This window comes from Carlito syrichta, unplaced genomic scaffold (assembly GCF_000164805.1).
Source record: "Carlito syrichta isolate Samal-C Ts95f unplaced genomic scaffold, Tarsius_syrichta-2.0.1 Scaffold316362, whole genome shotgun sequence".
In the NCBI taxonomy this organism is placed as follows: Eukaryota; Metazoa; Chordata; class Mammalia; order Primates; family Tarsiidae; genus Carlito; species Carlito syrichta.
In genome coordinates, this window is record NW_007260458.1 from 458,596 (window position 1) to 486,520 (window position 27,925).

Below are 27,925 nucleotides of genomic sequence, written 5' to 3' on the forward strand. Positions count from 1 at the left end.
CGCTGCCCAGGCGGGTCTCGAACCCGCGGGCTCAGTCAATCCACTCACCTCAGCCTCCCAAAGGCGCAGGATTACAGGCTGAGCCACCAAGCCCGGCTGTGCCCTGTTATTAATGCCCTATCTCTCCTGCCCCTTATCCCTTCGGCCCTCACCAGCCTATACAACTCCTACATGTCTTTCCTGGTCCAATTCATAACTCCTATGCAATGACTATTGTTCCTTTAGCATATATTACCTTAAGACACAAGCTTATAATCCATTTGTTTGATCTTTCTTACATTCGTGTCTTCTTTCACCAAGGCATAAACTCCTTTTGAGGTTCAAGTCTGAGTCTGAGATCTTTCTATTGCCTTCATCATCTGGGAGAGTGCCTTGCACCCAGCAGAAGCCTGATCATGATTGTTGAGTCCACCTAGTATCACGGTGCAAGTGAGATACAACATTCCTCTTTCAACCTTTCTTGGTGGCCCATCTCTGGCCATGACACAGGTTGGTGATACTTAAGGCCCTCTTTGTTTCTATTTCTGTTCAACTAACAATGATTAAGTTATTGCTTTTCTTCAATGGGTAAGATTCCCCACAATAAAAACAGATGGTGTTATCAGATATAAATAGGAAAATATTTCTTGTGTGTGGGTGAAAGAAAAAAAAGTAGGTGGGGGACAAAAGCACACCATTCGTTTTCTTGGCACAATCTTTTTGCCTTTCAAATTTGGTTGCTAGGAAATAACCATAGATTCTTCTGCCGTGTACAAAGGAGAAACTTAGGTCACTGACTGGAGACTATGTGTGTTATGTAACTGAATTTGTCACTGAGCTATGACAAAGCCCCACCCTGACTTAGAAGTCATGTGTTCCACTTCCAGATGGGGAGTGTGTCTTCTGTCTCCTGGAAAGCCATCAAAACTCGAAAATCCCCAGGGAACGTATGGTTTCTCCCTTTTGCCAAGACCAGGGGAAGCCACAGGATCCCTCTGAGTTCTGAAGCCCAAAGCCAACCTGATATGCAGAAATAGTCCATTACCTCCTTTGGAATATGGGCATTTTACCTGATTCCTATTATTATTCATTGTTTCTTTTAGAAGCCTCACCTTATATAGCTTCAGAGTGCCCAGAGCTGCCCCCAAATTATTCTTAATGCCATGGCTGAGCTAAATCCTTCTCTTTGCCTGATAGGGCTCAAATGGGGTCTTTAGTTTCTGCTAAAAGATTCAGGAGCCTTTGTATGTCACATGGAATTGGTTTAAAGATTATGAGAAGCTGTGGTTGTTTGCTCCAAGCAAGGAGGCCTGATTTTGATTCTTTTATCTGTTCAATTAATATTCAATAGCAGTTTCTGCATGCTAAGCCCTAGGCTACAATGATGAGCATGACACATGTAGACCAGACCTCAGACAACTTATGGTTTAGTGGAAGAGAAGTAAGTCTTTAATCAAACAATTCCTCATAGGTGTGTGATAAATGTTAGGAAGGGATAGAGACCTATAGGAGCATGTTGTGAAGTGACTTGTCATCGTGTCAGGAAGGTATCCCTCAGGAAATAACTTTATAAGTCATTGACTTGGGGCCTTAGTGACTTAAATGACTTGTTTTGTCCTTGAAAGTGAGCTTGACCTTCTAAATGAACTATTTGGCACTGTTTCAAACTGCAGCAATTTGGAATAAGAATTAGTCCTCCTAGTAGACTGTTTTCTGCAGCTCTTGTTATGTGTGCTATAACAAGAGATATATATTTAGGCTTTACCTCTACTTTTTAACACAGAGATCCCCAAATCCTTAAAATTCCTGATAAGAGGATCCTTTGCTATTCATAGAGAGCCCCTTTCAGCCCTTCCTGAGTTTGTCCAAATGAAGTAACTCATTGTGAACTCTTAGATAGCTTCAAGATGGGGACTGGTCACCAGAAGAACCAACCATGTTATTCCAGGGTTGGAACTTTCACTCCTACCTCTGCCCTCCCTGGAGGCAGGGGGAGAAGAGCTGGAGATTTTTCACTCACTGATGGCCAATGATTTGATCAATGGTGCTTACATAAAGAAACTCCCTAAAAACCCATAAAAACCCCTAAGCTTTGGCGTTCATGTGACTTCCAGGTTGGTGAACTCATCAGAGTACTCTGGATAGCAGGACAGTTGTGTACCCCCCTAAATACTGTGTCTTAAGCATCTCTTCCATTTGATTGCTCCTGAGTAGTATCCTTGATAATAAACCGATAATGGTAAGTAAAGTGTTTTCCTGAGTTCTGTGAGTTATTCTAATGAATTATCAGACTTGAGGCGGTTGTGGAAGCCCCCAAATTTGGAGTTAAGGCAGACAGAAGTGGAGGTAGCTTGGATTCCTGGGACTTGTAACTGGTGTCTGAAGTGCAGGCAGTGTGTGGAACTGAGTGTTTAAACCTGTGGAATCTGACGCTTACTCTGAGTGGTTAGTGTCAGAATAAGATTGACTTGTAGGACACCCACTTGGTATTGAAAAGTCATCTCACTATACGTTCACTCAACATGTAAACCAGATGCTTTTCTGCTCCAGCTAAGGAGCAAATAGCAACCAATGATTTTATCCACCAGCGACCATGAACCAAGTTGCAATATGAGGCCCAGATTTAACACCAAGGTAAAAATGGACATTTTACCTGAAGCATAAGTGACATAAGAGCTTGCTTGTCTAAAATTGACCCATTTCTCTCTTAATGCACTTGAACCGTGCTTCGTTTCATACACCTTCTTCCAGGGAAAATAGGAGCTGGAACAGATAAGCAGCGTTGGCTGACTGGGGAATTTTGAAAGGTCTTCTCTGGGTTGGACAGCTAGGCATGGCTGCACTTAATTGGCACGGTGAGCCAGAGACTGGGCAGGTTTTTTTTTTTCAAATCCCCAATTAACAGACCTTTAGTGGTCCATTATCTATGTATTATTGCAAGGGAGATTTGGAGAAGAGTTTTCTACTCAGGTGGTTGTTTTGTCACAGTGAAAGAGATTACTGACATTCTGTGTTTGGGCCACTTAGCCCAATCTGTACCCCTGGGCCTCTGTGCCTTTTTGAGGAGCTCCTTTTGTCTTTGTAGTAGAGCCTAAATGGTACAGAATATCTGTGTCCTTGCACCATTTTGCTGTTTTGTTTCCTTGAAACCATGATGTATAAATAAGGCTCACTTCCTGGGTTGTTTTGTGTTGGCCTAAGATAATGTCTCAAGGCCAAAAGCATCTTCTTTTCAAATCACTTTACCAGCAAGATGATTAGCTTTCTTTCTATGAGTTCCTGTTTGCTTTTATTTTTCACTTTAATGATTTCAAAGTGTTTCCATGATATTTCTTTACCACTAATATCAACGCTTAGGCCAGAATGATTGTCTACATGTTAAGACTGAGCAGATGGAGGCTTGGATTGGGTGAGTGATCTAAGCCCTGCAGATGGTGGTGGAAGCAGACCTGGGACTCAGTTCAGTGCTTATTTTCCACATTGCTACTATGGAAAACCAGGCCCTGACTCTCACTCTTGCTGTTAGAAAGGAAAGTGAGACTATACTCATACAGCAACAAGGCCCCTAGGGCTTGGGGGAGCAAACAATATATAAATAAGTAAACAAAAATTAGGCAGTTTGTACTTACATGAAGCAGCTCCAGAACATTTACAGACCAACAAGTGGAACAGTCTCTCTGTATATCCAGCCTTGACCGTCATGGCAATGACTGCTGCTGGCCAGGAAGTAAAGAAAACTTTTGTAAAAATGCCTACTATCTGTGAGCATGGACATCAGTGACATGTAGATAGAAACAGAGCCAGAGGCTTGAAAAACATCTTGTCCTCATAGCTGTGGTCCAAACTGTATCAGAATAAATGGCACGGGCAGCATGATGTAGTGAGAAGGGGCCATTCCTAACTTGTGAGACTGAGTGAGTGCCCACGGCGAGCCACATGGTGAAGCAGCCTATGGTCCTATTCCAGCAATTCTCAAGAGATTAAAGAATTCATAATCCAATCTGCTCTGCCTTTAGGGGCCAGTCCTTTGCATTCCTGGGAAGGAAACAGCAAGAGCAGTAAAACAGCAGGAAAAGCGGGAGAGCACTCTTTCTCATCCCTTCCAATTGCCAGGACTCCCCACCCCTCCCTGAGACATTGTTTTGTCTTTATAATATCAAAACCACAAATCAGGAGGTGATGCATTTTAGAAAGAGCTCCCCAACTGTAGTATGGACCTGGACTACAGAGGGTGAAAGAGGAGGTGATTTCAAAGATGAGGTGGGCTCCATCTGAGGCCGTGATAGCAGCATTGCAGAAGAGGCTAGTTTAGGAAGAGAACCAGGTGATTTGAGGGAATAGAGGTAAAGAAAGTTTCTGGATTAGGTGCCTGCCTTCATCTATTTGTGCTGCTGTAACAAAATACCTGAGGCTGGTTAATTTATAAACAATGTAATGCTTTTCTCATCATTCTGAAGGTTGGAAAGGTCAAGGTCAAGGTGCCACAGGTTTGATTTCCCGGCCTTGAATGCTGTGTCCTCACATGGCAGAGGAGCAGAAGAGCAAGAAGACATAGAAGGGGAACATTCTCCCCCTCAAGCCCTTTTATGAGGCACTAAATTCCATCTGTGAGGGCAGAGCGTTTATGACCCCTCACCCACTGAAGGCTCCATCTCTGAATATTGTTGCACTAACCATGAAATTTGAAGGGGATATAAACATTCAATCCACAGTGTAGTACTTTAGTCCTTGATGTTACTATCAACCTGAGATTCAGGGAGCTGGTTTGGTGTCCGGGTGTGAGAAGGACGAGTAGATGCAATTTGGGACATGCTGTTTGAGTTGCTTCCACACATCTTCATGTATATTGGAGGATATTGGGGAGATAATTCTAAGGCTTAGGGTAAGGATTCTGGGCTCACCCTGTGCACAGACATGGTGGAGGGAACCTTAAGAGTCAAGATGTCACGCAAGCAGAGTATATATATTTGAGCAGACAACACCTACAGGCCCAAGAGTAAACCCCAGTGTTTAAGGGGAAGATTAGTATTCGGACCCTTCCACAGTCCCAGTTCTCTTCTTCCTTCAATTAAAATCAGTACTTTTATTATACTAGGGGGGACCCCCAAAAACACAAGATTTATCTATAAAAAAGTTGTGTATTTATTCTTACATGTTTAAATTTCAGTCACCTTCAAGGTACTCTCCACTTGATGCAATACACCTTTTAAGATATTTTTTCCATTGCTCAAAACAGTTTTTGACCTCATCACTTATAATGCCGTTTAGTGCTTCTGCTGTTTTTTGTTTCTTCTCTTCCACATTGGCAAAATTTTTCCCTTTCAGGACTTTTTTCATCTGGGGAAACAAACAGAAAAAGATCACTGGGACGAAACCCAGTGAATGGGGAGGGTGGGGCATGGAGGTTTGGGTCAAAAACTGCTGAACATTCAGCATGGTATGGGTAGATGTGTTCTTATGGTGGAAGAACCAGTCACCTGTTTACCACAACTTGGGATGTTTCTTCCACAACACAGCCTCTCACAACAACACTAGCCGATGGTTCCTGAAAACACTCACCTAGCAGGAGAAGCCTGTACTATAAAGGGATCACCCTCCAAAAGATAATTCCAGTTTTTGGGGGTCTCCCCTTGTATGTCTGACCTGATGACATTTTTTTTCTTGCTGTAACCAACTTTTCAGTCTCTTCAGTGAGTCAGATTTATTAGTTGCCAGTTGTAGACCAGTGCACCCTCTAAGAAAACAGACAGTTGCTTTTCCTGGTGCTCTCATTTCATAAAGCCCTATCTAATTCTCACCCCTCCAAAATGTTTTTCAGACTAGGTATCTCCCAGCTCCAGCCAAAATTAATCAACTCATGGGGTGGTGGGATGCTGGAAGTGAAGAGTCTATTAATCATTTGTTCTAACTTATAGTTTGAAAAGTCAGCTTAAGTGAGGTGAGATGACTTGCCCAGCATGATGTCAGTTAGATGTAAAGTAAGGCATAGAATTTGGGTCTTGTGACATCTAGTTGGGTATTCTTTTTGTTAGGTCTTGCTGCCTTGTAGACATGATCCTTCCCTATGTCTCAGTGATGGTTACTTTCCTTCGTTTGACCATCTAATCACATTACTACATTCCCTTCATGCTCCAGTGTAATTCTGTAAAGAGACAGAACAGCTATTTCTCTAAGATTAAATTGACTTACTTGTTATGGCTTTTGCTGACCCTATCTCATTTGATATACCTTTATCCACTGGTGCCTTGGGTAGGCGTTTTAACCTCACATTTCCAGAGATAAAGGAAGTAAAAGAAAATCCTACAACTGAGTTTGTTATTATGAAAGTTCTCAGGGATTGATTGATTGAGCTGTTTATTTTATGTAAGCACATAGTAGGTGTGTCTGCTATCACATGATCAAAGATTTTGATTGCTCCCTTGTAACCACTTTCACAAACACACACACACACACGCACACACAATCTCTGTGCACTACCACCAACCCACCTCTCCTCCCTTCCCATTCTCCTCCCTTCCCCTCCCCCCTTCATCTATCCTATTAGGCTGTTATTGATGCCTTCGGGTGGATTGACCTCTTAATAAAAGAAGATTAGCAAGAGTATCAAATACTTTGCAGATCCATTAAATTATTAGTGAATTTTGTCAACATGTGAGTGCTTCAATGATTACTTTAGAAAAAAGAAAAAAATCTCACATGTGCACTTACCTCAATAATCACCAGAAAGTTTAAGATGTCTCAGCTTCATATATTGGTATTCATCTAGTAAAGAAGACCCAAGCCATTTTTGGACAAATTTGGGAGATCGTATTATCTCCCGCCTCAATCCTTCTAATTCAGGGTAACAAACAAAACTGACAATTACATACTTAGTATGTATTATAGTAACCTATGAATTATGAAAAAAGCATATGGGCATATTGAAATTCTATTATGTTTAGAATATGTGTTAGTATGTCTGGTACGAGACTGTATTTAATTTGTGTAATCCATTTGAGTTCATTTTAAAGCAGTAAGAACATTTTTTCTATTTTATATGAGTGTAGATTTTTTGTGATAAAATATACATAACATAAAATTTACTCTTTTAACTATATTTAAGTGTACAATTCTATGGTGTAAAATACATTCAAGTTGTGCAGCCATGATTATAAATTTTTTTTAAGATGCTTTGCTTAGGCATCATTGGTCATATTAAATTTATCTGCAGTGGGAATCTTGACTGGAATGATAGACATTGCATCAAAAAGTGGAGGTTGTTTATACAGTTTAACTTTTAAAAAATGTTGGGCCAGGCTTGGTGGCTTAGCCTATAATCCCAGCACTTTGGGAGACCGAGGTGAGTGGATTGCCTGAACCCGCAGGTTCAAGACCAGCCCGGGCAACTTGACAAGACCTCATTTCTACAATAAATAAAAAATTGACTGGGCATGGTAGCACATGCCTGCAGTTCCGGCTACTTGGAAGGCTGAGGCAGAAGGATCGCCTGAGCCCAGTAGGTTGACGCTGGGGTGGCTGTGAGTGTGCCACTGCACTCCAGTCTGGGTGGCAGAGTGAGACTCCAACTCAAAAAAATAAAATGTATCACAGTATATTGTTTTGGCTTCACAACACTTTATCTTTTCTATGAACCATATAGTAAATGAATGAGGAAAGTTATGTTTATATTTCACAATGCTTTCTAGTAATTTGAATCATGTGATATCATAAAATCCGTATGAAAGTCACTAATTTAGGTATAAAATAAAACTTCCCTAATATCAACTCTGGTTCTTGTTTATAGGATCATACTTTAAAGCCAACCAATAAAGAATTATTTTCAGATAAAGCTACTACTCTGTTAATAATTTACCTTTTTGAGTGCTTGCTTTTACCTGTTGCTATGCTAAGCATTTGATTTATAACTATCTTTTTCAATTCTTAAAACAAGCTCTGTTAGGTAGAAACCATTATTATCCCTATTTTGCAGATGAGAAAAGTGATTCAGCTTATCCAAGATCGAGCAGATGGTAAATGACAAAGTTGGCCACTCGGTCACCCTCACTTCCAAGTCTCTCAAATTTTCATAAGTTTTAGGATGAAAACTAGGCCTGACAAAGTAGCACACTAAAGACATGTGATACTGCTTTTTTAAGTCACTCAAAAAGAGGGTCATATATAGGTGATATAGCATTAATTTATTTTAACTACATCCCCTTAATAGGTATGCTGGGAAGAAAAGCCATGCAAAACATGATCCTTTAAATACAAATTAAACTTGGGTTATTTATCTTGTTATTAAATTGGTGGGAAATGTTTCTCCGTAAGAGGTTATGCAAGCAGATGCTCCCTGGCTCTGGCTTTTTGTCATGTCAACCTTAATTATCTAATAGGCAGGCAGGATGGAGGAAGCACTTGCTGATTATGTTTCACTAGATGGAACACTGAGTAATGAGCTATAAGAAAGCAACATAGAACTCATTTTCAAATTGTCTTTTTTAGTTTTTCTAAAAGACAAATTGTAGCTTTGAAAAAAAAAGAAGATGCCACATTCTATATAAAACTCCTTTTTTCATGTAGCTCTTTGGAGAGGCCGTGTAGCAGATGGCTCTTAGTCACTGGAGCTGGTGTGAATGCTGGGTTTGCAGATGAGCTCCAGCCAACTTCTTAGCTTCTCCAAACCTCAACTTTCTCACCTTTAGAGATGAGATGATAATACCTACCTCACCAAGTACACAGTAGGTGTTAACCCTCCCCTTCTTATCTCCCATCACTCCTTTCCATTCAGAAGTAATTATGGAGACTCTGTTGTGTGTCAGGTCCTGGCTCACACACTCCACTCTTTCAAGAGGTCAAAGGTTGGATCAGGAGGGCACCAAACCAGGTATCTGCTGCAGTTTAGTGGAAGTATAGTAGAACTATTAGTACTCCCTAAATCCTAAGGAAGCATGAAGTAGGGAGCAACTACTTGTTTTGGGGGGATGAGTGGGTTAGTAGTGTTCATTTTAAACATATTTTGTGCTTAAGGGTCATTTAATACTGAACAATAAACCTTTATATTTTGCAGTCAGAAATTAGTTTGAGCTAAACACTAGGCTGATTTGCAATGCATGACAATTTGACTGTTGTCATTGGACTAAGAGTATGTTGTAGCACATGTATCATTCTTTACAGTGATCACTATCAGAAGTTGCTGGTTTTATGAGACTAAAACTATCCAAGGATATGCAATATTGTCAGTTCAATCGTAGCTTACAGGGTCATGGAATTATAATGTCTGTGAAGCACCTAATATATGGTAGGTTCTCAGGAGACAAGGAAGCCCCTTGCCCTTCAGAGTTCATCGTCTTGGGGGAAAGCAAACAGGACAAGTGACCGCAGAATGGTATGCGCGATGTCCTTCTTTGGGTGACAACACGATCATTCTGTTGGTCCCAGCATTATCTCTGCTGCATTATACTAAGGTTAACTTGTGCAAAAGAGTAATTGTGAAATCAGAATATGACAAGATATTAAGGTCACTTTGGAATGATGTGGCATTTATCCAGTAGTCCATCACTGATCCAAAATGACTTGCAGTCATTATAAATGTAGCCAGTCATGCTGAATTTGACAGCAGTTCTCCATTCAGATTTGTGAGATGTCATGTTTGGTGGGTAAGTTGGCAAATACAGATTTTTTTCTCCTCTCTCTTGGAAGAGTGAAAGCACAACCTCTCCTCTGAATCTCTGCACCTGCCATGGGGTGATGGAAATGCCCGAGGCTCCCTCCCTGCCATTTGCTTTGCCATCCTTTCATGCCCACTGTGTGTGCACCAGTTGTGTCTCTGGTCTTTCCGGGAGCCAGGCCTCCTCCTCTGTACCTTTGGTTCCTAACTAGACGGTAAAACCTGACCTGGTACCCTTCATTCACTCAACAATAATTTACTGAATATCCGTGGTGCTGACAGGGGCAAGACTGAGACATGGGACACCCTAATGACTCATTACTCTGGGCTAGGGGCAGGCTAAGGATCCAATGTTGCTTCAGACTGTTATTCTTTAAATATTTGTTCACAACATTTTCAAGAGGAGAAACCAAGCACTGTATAGGAAAAGGGCAGCGAAAGACCCCCTCTAGGTCCCTTATGTCAGTTTCCAGAATCTCAGCTGACCAGGAAGAACTACCAGATTCCCAGTCTTTCCTTTCAACCACACGCAGTACTGGCTCTGAGAAAAGTTCTGGTAGACACTGTTTTTGTTTAAGTTGTTTCCAGAGATGTGTTAACCCCCCACTGATGAATAGGTGTGTTACATGGCAGCTGCCATCATATTCATCTCTGAAAAGAGACAATGCAATAGATCCCTGGGATATTAGTTAAAAAGATGTTGCCCCAGCCCTCAAGGAACTTGAGGCAATAGCTTAATATACTATAAAACAGCATAAGAGAAATATTAGTAAATGTGTTCTCCGAACACAGACGGACGATCAGCAAATTCAGCTTGTGGCAATCTGGGTAGCTCGTAGCGGTGATTCCATTTGGCCCCAGAGTGGGACAGATAATGATGTGGAATATCCCTCTTTTAAATTCAGCTGTTATTCATGTTTTGAACTTTTCAAGTGGATAAAATGGAAGACTAATTTGACATATCTAAAGTCTTAAATGTATACAGTTGCCCAAGGCAGGGCGGGTGAGTCTGATACTGCAATGATTCCTGCCATAGCTGACCTGCAAAGTGAGATCCTGGAGACTATGCCTTTTTTTTTTTTTTTTTTTTTTTGAGTAGGAATCTTACTCTGTCACCCAGGCTAGAGTGCAGTGGCACACTCACAGCCGTTGCAGCCTCAACCTGCTAGGCTCAGGTGATCCTTCCACCTAAACTTTCAAAGTAACTGGAACCATAGACACAAGACACTGCGCCCAGCTAATTTTTTTTATTTATTGTAGAGACAAGGTCTTGCCAAGTTGCCCGGGCTGGTCTCAAACCCCTGAGCTCAGGTAATTCTCTTGCCTCGGCCTCCCGAAGTGCTGGAATTACAGGAGTGAGCCACCATACCTGGCGACTATGCTTAACCCAGTGCAGGTCCTTTGACTTCTTGCTAGATATTTCCTCTTAACATTTTATTTAATTGTCACTAAAAGACATGTATACCCAAATGGAAAACCATTCTCAGATTACAAAACAGTATGATATTTCTCTGCTTTACTGCAAAAAAGTTTGTTTTGTCAAATCCACTATCTCTCCTGACCAGACAGAAATAAGAGCATCCAGACTTTTCCACTTTCAAAGTAAAAGCTTTGGGGCCTATTGTTTTTCTATCAGAAAGCCAATTGCTGCTGTATTGTTTTTTAATCTCAAGTCACTTGGGAATATTTGTCCTTCATTGGGAACTTTCTGAAAGGAGCACTTGTTTGAGAAAGAAGGGATTTCTCAGTGTTATGCTTGTTATCTCCAAATCTTCCAGAATTTTTTTTTTTTAGGTTATCTTGAAATTGACTTTTTATTTTTTTTTTCCCCCTGAGTCAGAATCTCACTATGTCGCCCAGGCTAGAGGGCAGTGGCACATTCTTAGCTACCACAGCCTCCACCGGCTGGCCTCAGGCAAACCTTCCGCCTCAGCCTTTCAAGTAGCTGGAACCATAGGCATGCACTACCAAACTCGACTTATTTTTTGATTTATTGTAGAGATGAGGTCTCACCAAGTTGCCCAGGCTGGTCTTGAACCTCTGAGCTCAGGTAATCCTCTAGCCTCAGCCTCCCAAAGTGCTGGGATTACAGGCTTGAGCCTCCGAACCCAGCCTGAAATTGACTTTTTAAGTTAAAGCACATATGTCTTGTGTCCTTCCTCTGGGTAGAGAAAATGTTTTTGAGGGGATTGGTAGAGGTAGTTTTTTTTAACACTTATTAGCATACCAAGTTGGAGAACCCACCTGTCTCAGCTGCTGGGCCTGTCAGAATTCCTGTGACTGTCTTTGTCCTCTTTTTATCCTGCCTAATAACTATTTATTCTATTCTAAGAAGCCTTGCCATTTAGTAATATTTTTGCGTTTCATTCTTCCTACTTAATACTATGGTGTTCTGCTGAGGGGGAAGAAAGGCAGTAACTTGCTAAAATTTCTAAAATTAGTTTGAATGGTTTGGTTTTAGCTTGGATAAAGAAACTCAGCTACGTTTTATTTTACTTGACAGCAGTCACTCATCCTGAGATGACAAATTGTGATTATGAGAGAACTGTCATTAAGCTCTACAGTTATATCTTCTCAGCAAAATATTCCTCTGGTTTGGGTAAATGTGAAATAGGAAAAGGAATTAAACTCGTTAATAAGCATGCTAAAAAAATGTTCAATTCAACTCAAATACAGAATAAAGAAACAATAAGATCATTTTTTACATATAGAATTAACAAAGTTTTTTTAAATGATGATTTCTAAATCTAGTGAGGTGCTATTCATATATTGTTTATCAAAAAGAAAATTAGCATAAACTTTTTTGGAAATAATTTGATTCTGCATATCAGAGGCCTTAAAATGTTCTAGGACTCTCATTTTGAAAGCATACGCAAAAAATATATATTGAATCATAGATACTTTCTATTTAATGTTCATATTTTTCTCCTTGTAAATTACTGTTGTGATGAGATTAACTATGTAGTTGATGACAGTAATAGTGGGTAACAGTTAACACCTTTTGTGAAAGGTCAGAAGGTGATCTCTTTAACACTCATTTTTTAAAAAGTTGCCTTTTGTTGGTTCATAAAATTATATGTTGGAAATTTTAAAACTACATTATGTGAATAAGTTATCTTGCAGTCCTTTGATGTGTGAAATATAACAATATGTTTATGATTTCTCTTTAGGAATTTTTCAAATTGAGACTAATTGCAGTGGTTCGGTTGACTGGCATTCATAGGGTAAGATTTACATCCTGAATTGTAAACACATGGTAAAGACAATTATAATTAAGTTGGTAGCTTGAGGCAAATAATTACCGAATATTTAATATGTAAAAAAAAGTTACTATTCTTGCATATATTTTGAGTAAAGTCTTTTGGAGTCTTTTCAACCCGTTTAATAAACAGAAAATTAAATCTGTTTTAGTAAATATGTCATCTTACTGTCTGTTGTGAGTTTTGAATGTAGGAAAGTGTATATGTAGATGATATTTGTCATTTTTTAACATTAAGAGCTAAGGAATATAGCCTGGGAATGGTGGTTCATGCCTGTAAGCCCAGCACTTTGGGAGGCCAAGGCAAGAGGATTGCTTGAGCCCAGGAGTTCGAGACCAGCCTGCACAACATAGCAAGACCTCATCTCTATTATTAAAAAAAATTTATTTAACTTTAAAAAGATCTTAAGAAATATAAATATCCATGAGAGACTTAGAATTTATGTCTATATTTTCCTGACCTTTGTTTAAGGTAGCATTTTTAATGTATATATTTGGTTTGCCATATTTATTTCTATCAAATAAAATATGACCATGCTTTCATTGAGTAGGCAAGTCAGAAATAAACAAGGCCTATGCACTGCTGCTTCCTGCAAACATTATTGTTCTTTTATAATTGTGGGAGATTAGTTTTCAGTTAGCTCTATGGCAGTATTTTTGACTTTGACACAACAAATATTGAATTTGTACACTGTATTAAATAGAATGACTCTCTAGTGTTGTGATTACAGCATGTGTGTTAAATATGTCACCCAGCTCTGAACATATAGTCTAGGTAAATCAGTAGTGAGGCGGGGGTCTGTCACCTATTAATTATGAACATCCTTCTTTTTTACAGATGAAGGTAAAGATCCTTTGACTTCTTGGGCATAGCTGTATTTCTCACTTCATTGCCCAGGCTGGAGTGAAGTGGCACACTCACGGCCACTCCAGCAACAACCCGCTGGGCTCAGGTGATCCATCTTCCTCAGCCTTCCAAGTAGCTGTAACTACAGGCACGTGCTACTGCACCCAGCTAATTTTTTAATTATTGTAGAGAGACAAGGTCTCACCAAGTTGCCCGGGCTGGTCTCGAACTCGCAGGCTCAGGCAGTCCACTAGCCTCAGCCTTCCAAAGTGCTGGGATTACAGACTGAACCACTGATCCCAGCCTGACTGTGAATTTTGAAAGCTCATAACAGCTTTTGCCACTTTTCTACTTATGACCCTTCAGTGCCTTTTCCATCACACCTGGACATTTATTATCCAAAATTCTTTACTTTAGCTGCATGCCTTCTGTCTCTCTTCTACTTTCCCCAGGATCCTGACATTCCAGCCAGAGTGAACTCCCCCTTTCCGATCCTCACACATCTAAGCTTCTTGCTCCTTCTGCCTGGAATGTTCTTCCCATGGTTGGCTCCTTTTTTGTCCCCATCCTAATGGTAGTCAGGTAGTCCCTGACTTTATTTTCTTCATAGCATTTCTGATTTTTTCATGTTTTATGTTTGGTTATTGTTTTTCTTCCTTCACTACACATAGTCCAGTCCACAAGAGCTGTCTGTCCTGCACACCCGTGTTTCCCAAACGTCTGTAAGTCCTCCTGGCACTTAGTAGGCATTCTAATTATTTGTTACACAAATAGACTAAAATCCTAACCTTTCTTTGACAAGTGCTGCTGTTCCCTTTGGACATTTTGTTTATGTAGAACCAAATGTCATATCTACTAGATTTAGTCCATCATCCCACTAATTTGGGCACTGAAATGACAGCATAAGGGGGGGGGTGCCAACTTTCAGCTATATGTATCTTCTTTCTACAGTAGGATCAAAAGTCCTGGGAAGATAGAAACAAGGTCTTGTATTTCCTTGGTATGCCTTTGTAGTGCCTGGGCCTCCATGATTGGGTTCATGTAAATGTTCACTTTCAAGAAAGGATTAAGATTAGTGTCGCAATCATATTTTTAAGTATTCCTAGAGTACACTGGTTTGTCTGTTCCAGTGTACTCTTAAGTATAAAGAAAAGGGGTCTAAAATTTCTCTCTCATTTTGATTTATAATTTACAAAAAAGAATTATAACAGAAGTGTTCTGGACTATATTTGCCACTTCATGTTTCTTTTATTAGAAAAGCCTATTTTTAATTAGGGTAGGTAGCCAGAATTCAATGCTACCAACTTCCAGTTCATTTCAAATTAGGGCCTTTGACCATAAGCTCATTACTTTATGACCCTAGAGAAATCCCTTAAATGCCTCTGAACTTAGATTTCTTATGTATAAAGAGTAGACTTTGATTACCGGGTTAAATAATCCACATGATTCAGCTCTAGTGAAAGGTAGGTTACCTGTGGAAGAACAAGGAGAAGCAGATGGAATGATGGTCTCTACTAACTGCCTGCCATTTGAAAGAAAGGGATTGGCAGTAATGGGAAATTTATGGGGTGGGAGGGGCACACTTCATCAATAAAGGCACCTGATCTCAAGCCAGGAGAAGTGGGGACCTAAGTGAGGCCCAAACTTTACCTGTACAATGACCATTTGTATACCTAATCCTGAATTGTACCCAACATCTTTAAAATAAAAATTAAAAGAAAAAAAAGAGAGCATGTGTGATTCACAAGAGTCTAGATAGGAACTGTGTTTGATTCTACCTACTATGGCTTACTTATTGTGGTAGGAACAGGATAGTCAGGAAAATGTTTCTATAAACAAAAGGCAATGGAGAGGGATTTGAGGTTGGCTTCTGTTTACACCCTCTGAGGATTATCCAGCTACTGGTGGCTTATGATCTTGTGTTCATATTTTAATAATGTGACTGCAACTTTTTAAATTTTAAATGTATTTTAGGTAACACGGTAACTTGCTAAAAACATCAAAGAATGAGACTTCTTTTCCTAAAGAGACAGTTACCATCTACATTAAACATAGGATGTATTCTCTAACTGCCAGAACAAGAAAAAATGAAGCAGTATTTCTTAAAGTTCAGCACAACTCAGATTTTGTTTAAAGTTGTTCCCATGGTTTTGATTCCCTCTATAACTTTAACTTATTTTATGTATTATTTATTTGATTTTATTTATTCAGTCACTTTCTCCTGGGGCTTCAACTGGTTAACATAATTATCCTAATACTTAGAGTATTATTTATGATTGTTTCATAGGCCCATTATCACGCTACAGCCTTGGGTTAGAAGCTTGGAGTGGCAGTTATGCGTCTCCGTGTTCTTTATGTGTCTCTGTGCTCTTTATGCGTCTCTGTATTCTTTGACTTACAATTATGCGTCTCTGTATTCTTTGACTTACAAGCTTCTTTCCTTGTAACTGATTTTTGTGCTTCACAAATACTGTGCTTCTCCTTGACCACATAGACTCTGCTTCTCTAAACTCTTTTATTCTTCCTCATTTAATAATCCTTCTTTGTCTGATATTTTATCTGAGACAGAGGATCTATTTTTTGCTCACAAAACTGTTTCTCTCAGAATTCGTTTCTTTGACACTGTCCACTACTTAAATGTTTGTGACTTCCTGTGGCAGACTAAAGATGGCTTCTAATACTTAGAAAAGAATCTCTTCCCATCAAGAGAAGTCATTCATTTCCCTTCCCTTTGAAGCTGGCTGGCCCCGTTACCTTTTTGGATCAATAGAATGTGGCAGAAATGATGTGGAGTAATTCCCAAGGCTGGGCCTTAAGAGATTTGTAGCTTCTGCTTTTGTGTGCTTGAAACATTCCTTCTGAGATCTTGGTCCCTTGCTGTGAGGAAGCCTAATCAGCCATGTGGAGGACTGGCAAGGCCTCTGGTCAACAGGCCAAGCTGGGCTCCTGGCCAGCAGCCTACCCAAGGGCCAGCCTGGTGATTGAGGCACCTCGGACCTTCTAAGCATTCCAGCCGACACCATGTGACCTGCCTCATCATTGCAGAGAATCATGGGAAGTCATGAATTATTATTTCAGCCACTAAGTATTGGGGTGGTTTGTTACAAAGAATAAAAAACCCAAACGAAAACTGGTATTTAGAAGTGAAGTGCTGCCCTCATAGAAAATCTGGCATTAGCTTTGGGAGAGGTAACAGTGAAGACCTGAAGAGCAGTAAGAATATTATTGTAATTGGAGGATATGGGATGGTACCCTTGTTTTATCTTGACATAAAAATCAGCAAGACTGTCACCTACTGTAACATGGAGCATAGAAATGAACGTAATGAACCTGAGGATCTAGTTAGGAGATTTTTCAGGAGAATATTAGAAACACCAATTGACTCCTTTTTTTAACTCCTTTTTTGATACTATGACCAAAGTATTGCATGAATGAGATCAATTAGACAAGAAACTGTTCCAGTTTTAAGCATATTTTAAAGGAAACATTTCCAAGTCAGAATTTTCTAGGATCATAAATAAAACTGTTTCTCCTTCCCAGCTCCTGTACCCAGCAAAAGGCACTCAAAGAAAGAAATGACCTCAGGTCCAAGGATCAGATCCAGAATACTACTGTCAGTAAAACCTGGTCTTAAGGTGAAAATTAAAGCAAAAGCACCACTGTAGGACCCTATATTAAAACTTCAAAAAGATTTAAGGCAGTGTCTTCTAGATCCTCTCAGCTAGATGGAAGGTCTTCTAAGAATTTCAAGGGTGTTGTCCCACAGCATCCTAGATCTGAGTTAGATGATAAGATCCTGGACTTCAAGCCTGAATTTGATGCCATAGTGGGATGAAGCATTAAGAGGCCTTGGGAGAGAGTTAATGTGTCTTGCACGTGGGAAGAATGTCAATCACCTGTGGCGAGCGAGCAGACTGGTGGAGTAAGCATGGCTGGAAATTCTTTGCCTCTCCTCCCATTGAGTGATGGAGGGCTGCTTTCCCTACCCTTGAATCTGAGGTGGCCCTGTGATTCCTTTGGCCAATAGATTTTGGTGGACGTGGCACTGTGTAGCTTCAAGGGCTATTCCTTAAAAGATCCGTAGGCCAGGTTTGGTAGCTCAGCCTATAATCCCAGCACACTTTGGGAGGCCGAGATGAGAGGATTGCCTGAGCCCATGGGTTCGAGATCAACCCGGGCAGTTTGGTGAGACCTCGTCTCTACAATAAATCAAAAATTAGCCAGGCCCGGTAGCACACACCTGTAGTTCCAGCTACTTTGAACGCTGAAACGGAAGGATCACCAGAGCCCAGCAGGTCAATGCTGGGGTGGCCGTGAACATGCCACTGCACTCCAGCCTGGGAGACAGCGTGAGACTCCAACTCAAAAAAAAAAAAAAGATCTGTAGCTTTTACTTTTGTCTTTGAAATGCACCATCTTGGAACCCAACCACCATGTTATATGAGGACACTCAAAGAACCCATGGAGACTCACGTGAAGGAGTTGCCAGCTGCAGTTAGCACCAACTGCCAGCCTAAGGAATGTGGACATTTTGTACCTTCTAGTCATTTTTGTGCCAGCCAGCACCATGAAGTAAAAGAACCTCCCACAGAATCTCAAGAAATAAAGCCTTATTTTTTTTTAAGCCATTAAGTTTTGGAATATGCAGGTTAGCAAAAATCCTTCCATTTGTAAGCTGCTAAGTTCTAGCATCCCCCCTGGAAAAGGCTCTATCACCTGGAATATACCCTATCTAAAAATATGAAATCATTGGGACTTGTTTTTCATGTTTTTTACATTTTGTACATTTAGATTTTGGGGGTTTTTGCTCATTCACTTATTTGTTTTAGAGACAATGTCTAGCTCTGTCACCCAAACAGGAGTGCAGTGGCATGATCATAGGTCACTGCCGTCACCAGCTCCTAAGCTCAAATGATCCTCCTGCCTCAGCCTTTTGAGTAGCTAGGACTACAAGCATACAACCACTATACCCAGGTTTTGTGGGGTTTTTTTTTTTAAAGGGGTCTCCCTATATTGTCCAGGTTGGTCTCAAACTCCTGGTCTCAAACATTCCTCCCTCCTTGACCTTCCAAAGTGCTGGCTTTACAAACATGAGGCACCATACTCAGCCCATTTAGTTATTTGTTGAATAAATATTTTTAGTACACCATGTGCTAGAAACTTTGTAAGATACGCCATAATAGCATAGGATCAAATTCTGAATCCATTGAACATCCTGCTACTCCATGAACCTCTTTATCTGAGGGTGCTAGGTGGTTCTGAATTTTAATTTACCATGACCATTTTATTCTTTGCTTTCTTTTCAAACGTAATAGAAAATTTACCCTTATTATTTCTCACCCACATGATTGAAGAGACTCGTAGCTGGCCCCCTTGTTTCTGATCTCTCCTCCTTCAGTCCATTCTGCAAATCTCCATAGCTCAGTGACTCACTGTTCTATTGTGTCACATGCCTGAATCTCTGAAGGATTCGTGTAGGATATGGTAGCTGATCTAGGAAGGGACATCCTAGATATCTAGTGCACCTAAAAATGATTCAAAAGACAGGCACTTTTCCCAGGGTACTTTATCGCACATCTATTTTGTGAGCTTTCTCCTCCTCGGGAGATTTGAGGAAAAACAAAACAGCAAAACTAGTCTCACCTAGACTAACTGACTTGCTCTGTAGAAGTGGGGCTTGGACTTGGGTTTCTTTTTTAAAAAGCGTCCCAAGTAGTTTTAAGGTGAAGCCAAGATTGAGAATCACTATCTTTTTAGATTTGTGATTCTCCGAAAGTGGTCCCTGGACCAGCAGCATCAACATGAACTGGGAATTTTGTAGAAATGCTCATTCTTGAGACCTGCTTTCAACCTTATGAATCAGAAACTCTGAGGGTTAGACTTATCACTTTGTGTTTTTATAAGCTCTTGATGATTTTTATGGACATTAATGGTGAGAAACACGATTGAATAAATCTTAGTTTCTTTCTAGATCTCAAAACTGCAAGTAAGTTTGGGAAGTGTGTTTGTTATTTGAAAATCATCACAATGACAAGGTCTGAAAGAACTGATAAGGGACATAACTGGTATATGAAGTGTTATTGCTAGTGATCATTTAAATACTTGAGAAATGCTAAATGCTTGTCATCAGATCTCTGAAGGATGATTAAAGAAGTTACTTAGTATAAAGAAAAGGGACAAATTAATCAGAGGTACTGATGCATTGTTTCCTAGAGAGTGAACTCAAAGGTGAATTTAAATTTCAGTTGGATGTATGTTAGACTCAAGAAACATCTCAATGGTAAGTAGCACTAAACATTTTGAAGAGATATGAGGTGATTTTAAAATCAATTTTCAGTGAGAGTAGTGTATGGAACTGCTGTTTTGAATTGTTTGGCTAAAATCCTTGCCTGGAGTCAGAGACAGATCTTTGAAGTAGCATTCAGTTCTCAGCATATAATGAGTCTAAATACCATCTGATCATCATTTGTTTATTTTTTCACTAGTTATTTTGGAATGCTTTCAAAGTAAAATAAGGACTACTGGGAAGTAAAGATGCCTAACTTGAATGTTGATGTTACAGTCTTAGAGACTTTGGAGTGAGATTGTCAAGTGAATTCATGTGTTTTAAAAAGCTTTTATGAGTTTTTAATGAGTTTTAAAAGCTAAAAGAATGGGATTAACCATAAAATTTGTTACTCTTAACGTTATTCCCTTGAACTAATTTAGCACATTTGTATATTAGAAATAGAGATCTCATTTGGATTGAATCCTCATTTTTTGCTAAAATATGGTCTGGAAAACATTTCCTGGACACATAAACAGTACTAAAAGATATAGCAACATTTATATTCTGACTCTCCAGTAAAACACTTCAATTAGACAAATTGGCATCATTGAGCCTTTTCATGTATCCTTAAGTCCAGATGCTATATATTTAAATATCATCTTAGTTCAGTAAAACTATTTTGTAGAAAAATGTTTAGCTGAGAACATAGATTATATAATATGTAACTGAAGACATTGCAGAAAACTCCATTTACATCCAATTCAAAAATATTATAATAGAACCCAGTTATAACACAGACATTGGGGTGAGTTGGGAAAGAGAGCTAAATATTTTTTTGTCAGCCTTTGAGAGAACTGAGACCATGGCATAGTTAATTGGATTAACTGAGGCCATATGATCTGGTGTGGATGAGGTTAGGATTTGAATCTGATGACATAGGTTCCAGTTGTAACTTTATTTCTTGCTGGTGTTGGGCCAGGTAAATTCTTTGGGCCTGCCTTATTTTCCATGTGCATGAAATATGAGGACAACTATACATCTTGTATGTATAGAACAAGTTAATGTAAATTAAAAATTATTAATAATAAATCCACCAGGCATGGTGGCTCATGCCTGTAATCCCAACATCTGGGGAGGCAGAGGATTACCTTAGCACAGGGCTTCGAGACCAGCATGGGCAACTTGGCAAGACCTCTTTCCTACAATAAATCAAAAAATTATCCAGGTGTTGTGACACGTGCCTTTGGTTCCAGTTGTAACTTACTTGGAAGACTGAGGTGGAAGGATAGCCTGAGCCCAACGGGTCGAGGCTGCGGTGGCTGTGAGCATGCCACTGCACTCCTGCCCAGACAACAGAGTGAGACTCCAACTCAAATAAATAAAAAGTAGGAGATACATTTGTAATATTTAAAGGAAACTGTTGTATAAGAAGGATCATGATGGCCAAGCAGTGTTCTGGAATTATGCAATAAATTCTTTCCTGGCATGTTTCAGACCCAGTGCTGTGGAAGAAAATGTAAAGTGTTTCGCACATCAGATGTCTTTATCATGCTCAAGGCACATAAATGCAGTCGTGTATTAAATGTTGTAGCCTTTTATAAAGGCTTGTGAATGGTAAAGGAGAAACATCTCATACTCCAGCAGTAGCATGTAATTTTGAATTAGCACACAGCCATCTTGTTATACATACTAACTGTGCTTTCTAACCTGCAAAACAATTTGATGCTGGATGGTGATTAATTATAAAATAGGCTTTGTACATGACCTGGGAGACCCCAAGTAAATTTCAGACATGTCCAACTTTTGGTATTTGAAATGACAAGGTTACAAGGTTATGACTAAAAATATCTTAAATATAATTTGGGGTCAGTACTCTTAGCTGAATTTCAAGTACTTAATACATTTCAAAAAGGATGTATTTACAGGGAAAATATAAAAATCTCCCCAGCAAATTTTTTGAGGTTCATAGACACTAAAAAAAATAGAATTTTTACACTCAAAAAAGAAATTCTAGCATTTCAGAATGTTCTCATAGTTCAAACTTACCAGTATATATGTAATTTAACAATCATAAATGACTGAATATATATGTTGAGAATGCCTTTTATTAGCAAGTAAGTTTAAAATGTTTAATGTAAAGAGTAGCTATGGTTTAACATAATTTCAGGAAATTTTAACCAGATTTTTTTAGCTATGTCTGAAAAAGTATATTAACCTGTCACTTTGTCTAATGAAATTGGTGGGCTAAATTTTAGGAGCACTGAGCCTTCTCATTTGGATAGATATGTGGTTTTAAATAAGGGTACAGAAATTACATGGCTTGACAAGCCATCTGATAAATGCAAATAAGAACAACTGTGTATGAAGACTGAGTGAGAGAAATGAACATATGTAGACTACTTAGAAAAAACTAAGTGTTCATCTCAGTGTTGTCGATGTAGAATTTTAAAATATGTTGTATCTAAATTTCTATAGAAACTTCTCTGTAATTGAAAAGGAGTTTAGGGAGTGGGTGGTATGGTTTGATGACGGTGGGTAGAGTCCTGTAGATACAGCTTTGCCAGAATGTGCCCCAGTGTGAAAAGTAAACTCACCTAATGAAAATCTATTTGCCATACCGTGTCTTATGATGGTGAGAGTCTCTGGAGACAGTGTCTTCAATTTTGTTGTTGTCTGAATGACTATAGCTATTTCACGATATTTATGCTTTCTCATAGAATGAAGACAAGCACAGAGATGGTGTGTCTAAGAAACTTCAAAAGGTGTAGACCTCCTGATTGAAGCGTAGCTGATTTATTTGATTCATTTTTTAATTATAGTAAGTATAAATATTTAAAGTACATTATTTTGGTCAATGTTGGCTTGTATTCTTTGTTGACTAGATACTCACTCCTGTCAAATACCCTTATCGTTGTCTTCATTCTTATGCAATTTGATTTGCATATCTTAAATGAATTTAACTCTCAGGACTTTTGAGAGGACAAATAAAATGATGTGCTTGGAGAATGACGTCTTTATCCATTACAAGAAATTCACTTGCAATATCCCTGATGGATGATCATTTTATTTATCTAGACCATGCCCAGGACAGGGAGCTGAACTGTTTCACAGAGCGGCCATTGAATGATGTTCCAGCATCGATTGTATCAAAATATGACTTTCTAAAACTTCCACCTACCTAGTTGTACCGCAGGAACAAGTACACTTTATTATCTTATCCAGGAGGCACAGAAATGTAAAGATAAATTCTCAGGTTCACCTAGTAGTCTTTTATCTCAGCTGAATATTGTTAATTACCTGTTTTCCTCTGTAGGAAATGGTTTGTGGACTGTAACCCCTGATTGTTTTTTTATTTTGTTTTGGTTTGGTTTTTTTCATCCTTAACCTGTAACTGAGCATTGGGTTCTAGTTGTGATCTCACCAAGCAGGCACAGAAGGACTGTTGCCCCTTATCTGAATTCACTTATTAATATGGCCAAAGGTTATAATCAGTATTTTAGCATAATAGCTATCATGTGATTAGCTGAAAGTATCCATGTATGTCAATGTGTAACCTTAAGTGTTTGTCACATGTTATTTCATCCAGCATTGTTTTCTGCCGCCTCCCCCACTTCATATTTATGGTATTTTCGGGTCTAAGTCCAGGACTTTCTATTTGTCAAATGTAATCCTCTCATTTTGGTTTCTGTCTTACCTTGAAACACAATTATGTGAGGCAGTGGGGTGAGGCAGAATGAGAGGACTTGAGAGTTAGAAATAGATCCATTAAATTAGAGTAAAGAAGGAATGCTCTGGAGAGTTATATAATCAAGTCTCAGGTCCTAGGAGAAAGTTGAATCTATATAATATGTGATGACCAGAGAAGAGGATACACGCAAAAGGTGGTGCTTCAGTTCAGCAATTAAAACCAGAGATCATGTGTGGGATGCCCTACCAGGCAGGAGAGCATGAAGAAGCTATAGGATTTGGTGTCAAATGGTCAGGAATATGCTGAGGATGACCAGCAAAAGAGAAGATACTTATTAACGGGGAGCAGGGCCTCTGTAATGGGATATTGGGGTTCAGGACAGGATACCAGTCTCCAGAGGGAGGACTGATCAGACAAAAACAACTTTCCTTGGAGGTGTTATCAGTACTAAAGTATCTAGAGAGAAACTCAAGCCCAGGATAGATGATAAGACTTCAGACTCACGATAGACCAGGAAAAGCCCTCGGGCACAGGTTAGAGCTGGACTACCAGCAAAGGTTGGTTATGCTATCATGATTTTTTCTTCTTCCTGTTTTTTGTTTGTTTGTTTGTTTTTTGTTTTTGTTTTTGTTTGGTTTGGTTTGGTTTGGTTTAGTAGAGTTGGGGTTTGACCATGTTGTCCAAGCTAGTCTCGAACTTCCTGGACTCAAGTGATCCACCTCAGCCTCCCAAGGAGTGAGCCACTGCACTATACCCAGCCATTTTTCTTTTTTCTTAATAGATATTTTCTGGCCGGGCTTGGTGGCTCAGCCTGTAATCCCGTCCTTTGGGAGGCTGAGGTGAGTCGATTGCCTGAGCCCGCGGGTTTGAGACCCGCCTGGGCAACTTGGCGAGACCTCATCTCTATAATAAATCAAAAATCAGCCTGACGTGGTAGCGCACGCCTGTAGTTCCGGCTGCTAGGAAGGCTGAGGGCGGAAGCTGGAGCCCAGCAGGTCGAGGCTGCGGTGGCCACTGCACTCCAGTCTGGGCGACGGAGTGAGACGCCAACTCAAAAAAATATATATATATATATATTTTCTAAGATCCATGTATTTCCTTTTATCTTACTCTGTGCCATCTTATAGGTAATCTGGATTTTACTAGTTAGCAATCTTAAAATACTTGATGTCTGTAAAACTAAACATAGAGAAAAATTCTCAGGAATGATGTTTGAATACTTTTCAGTATGGAAATACAACATTGACTTGTTTTTCTGAAGGTAAAAATAATTTAATAATAAAATACGCCTTAATCATTTATCCTCTTACTACTTTGCCATCACAACATTAAATTTAATCCCCCATAACGGACCATTTATTCCAACAGAGTTTTTCTTCCTTATCCTTTTTTAAGCCATTACTGTTGTTTTCCAACTCTTAAATATCCAAAGCTTAAAAATATTCATATACTTAAATGATGAAGTGAGAGCTTGAGGGGAAGGGAATAATACATTCAGTGATGGTTTGTTTTGGGCACAGAATCATAGATCTCACTAAGCCTAAGAGATAAGGTGTATAAAGCAGAGCTTGCTCAAAAGGCTCCTTGTGATTGAAACAACTCTCAGCCTGTAACTGATGCTGCAGACACAGGGCAGGATGTGGAAAGGAGCTTATTCAGACATTTTGGAGGGTATAAATGGGACTTTTAGAAATTAGTAACATAAGAACAAGTTTTTTCAATGTCAGTTGAAGAAAAACTGGCTCCTGGTTTTTAATAGTCCAGCCTGGAATTGAGATAGAGGAAGTAACCAGATAATTGCATCAAGGGCTCTCTCCAAGTTTCTTTACAGATTGAGTCTGGCTATTGTCATATGGTGCCCCATCTAAAAGACTTAACAGTGCTGAGTTGGAATGACCTGTGGTTTCAGATGAAACCAGAAGACTCATGTGCTCCTTGATCAACCCTGCCTCCTGGGTTTTAAGTCTGAGCTAAATCCTACTTGGCCAGGGTATATATGTTCAGGCATTAGCGTTAAATGTTTATTTGGGTACTTGTTTCAGTAATGTTTCTTTTATTTTCCTCTTCCAGTTTCTGCACTCTTACAAGGGAAAGCCATGATTACACTAACAGAGCTAAAATGTTTAGCAGACGCTCAGTCTTCTTATCACATCTTGAAACCATGGTGGGACGTCTTCTGGTATTACATCACCCTGATCATGCTGCTGGTGGCCGTGCTGGCTGGAGCTCTCCAGCTTACACAAAGCAGGGTTCTGTGCTGTCTTCCATGCAAAGTGGAGTTTGACAATCACTGTGCCGTGCCTTGGGACATCCTGAAAGCCAGCATGAACACATCCTCTCACCCCGGGACACCACTTCCACTCCCCCTCCGAATCCAGAATGACCTCCACCGGCAACAGTACTCCTATATAGATGCTGTCTGTTACGAGAAGCAGCTCCATTGGTTTGCAAAGTTTTTTCCCTACCTGGTGCTCTTGCACACGCTCATCTTTGCAGCCTGCAGCAACTTTTGGCTTCACTACCCCAGTACCAGTTCCAGGCTCGAGCATTTTGTGGCCATCCTTCACAAGTGCTTTGATTCTCCATGGACCACCCGTGCCCTGTCGGAAACTGTGGCTGAGCAATCCGGGAGACCCCTGAAACTCTCCAAGTCCAAGATTTTGCTTTCATCCTCAGGATGTTCAGCTGACATTGATTCCAACAAGCAGTCATTGCCCTACCCGCAGCCGGGCTTAGAGCCAGCTGGCATAGAAAGCCCAACTTCTAGTGTCCTGGACAAGAAGGAGGGCGAACAGGCCAAAGCCATCTTTGAAAAAGTGAAAAGGTTCCGCATGCACGTGGAGCAGAAGGACATCATTTATAGGGTGTATCTGAAGCAGATAATAGTCAAAGTCATTTTGTTTGTCCTCATCATAACTTACGTCCCATATTTTTTAACCTACATCACTCTTGAAATCGACTGTTCAGTTGATGTGCAGGCTTTTACAGGATATAAACGCTACCAGTGTGTCTACTCCTTGGCAGAAATATTTAAGGTCCTGGCTTCATTTTATGTCATTTTGGTTATACTCTATGGTCTGACCTCCTCCTACAGCTTGTGGTGGATGCTGAGGAGTTCCCTGAAGCAATACTCCTTTGAGGCGTTAAGAGAAAAAAGCAACTACAGTGACATCCCTGATGTCAAGAATGACTTTGCCTTTATCCTTCACCTGGCTGATCAGTACGATCCTCTTTATTCCAAACGTTTCTCCATATTCTTGTCAGAGGTCAGTGAGAACAAGCTGAAACAGATCAACCTCAATAACGAATGGACAGTGGAGAAACTGAAAAGTAAGCTTGTGAAGAATTCCCAGGACAAGACAGAACTGCATCTTTTCATGCTCAGCGGTCTTCCAGACAATGTCTTCGAGTTAACTGAAATGGAAGTGCTAAGCCTGGAGCTTATCCCAGAGGTGAAACTGCCTTCCACAGTCTCACAGCTGGTCAACCTAAAGGAACTCCATGTGTATCATTCATCTCTGATAGTAGACCATCCCGCACTGGCCTTTCTAGAGGAGAACTTAAAAATCCTCCGACTGAAATTTACTGAAATGGGAAAAATCCCACGCTGGGTATTTCATCTGAAGAACCTCAAGGAACTTTATCTGTCAGGCTGTGTTCTACCCGAGCAGTTGACCACCACGCAGTTGGAGGGCTTTCAGGACTTAAAAAATCTGAGGACCCTCTACTTAAAGAGCAGCCTCTCCCGGATCCCACAGGTCGTTACAGACCTTCTGCCTTCCCTGCAGAAGTTGTCCCTTGATAACGAGGGAAGCAAACTGGTTGTGTTGAACAACTTAAAAAAGATGGTTAATCTGAAAAGCCTAGAACTGATCAGCTGTGACCTAGAACGCATTCCACACTCCATTTTCAGCCTGAACAATTTGCATGAGTTGGACTTAAAGGAAAATAACCTTAAAACTGTGGAAGAGATCATTAGCTTTCAGCATCTTCAAAATCTTTCCTGCTTAAAGTTATGGCATAATAACATTGCATATATTCCCGCACAAATCGGGGCACTATCTAACCTAGAGCAGCTCTCTTTGGACCACAATAATATTGAGAATCTGCCCTTACAGCTTTTTCTATGCACCAAACTGCATTATTTGGATCTAAGCTATAATCACCTGACCTTCATTCCAGAAGAAATCCAGTATCTGAGTAATTTGCAGTACTTTGCTGTAACCAACAACAATGTA

The 27,925-nt window shown here is 39.9% G+C and overlaps 1 protein-coding gene across 4 annotated transcripts in view; it reads left to right on the plus strand.

Moving 5' to 3' along the window:
* LRRC8B (leucine rich repeat containing 8 family member B) overlaps positions 1 to 27,925 on the plus strand; it is a 51,786-nt gene that overhangs the window by 11,858 nt on the left and 12,003 nt on the right. Inside the window, exons 2-5 of one of the 4 annotated variants that reach the window (XM_008074176.2) lie at positions 301 to 489; positions 12,796 to 12,849; positions 22,717 to 22,817; positions 25,758 to 27,922. In XM_008074176.2, the coding sequence (XP_008072367.1) occupies positions 25,784 to 27,922 (2,139 nt within the window). In that variant the 5' untranslated portion in view covers positions 301 to 489; positions 12,796 to 12,849; positions 22,717 to 22,817; positions 25,758 to 25,783. Of the gene's footprint in view, positions 1 to 300; positions 490 to 12,795; positions 12,850 to 13,807; positions 13,838 to 22,716; positions 22,818 to 25,730; positions 27,923 to 27,925 lie in introns of those variants that run through there. The other 3 variants (XM_008074179.2, XM_008074177.2, XM_021707061.1) reach the window with 3 other exon arrangements.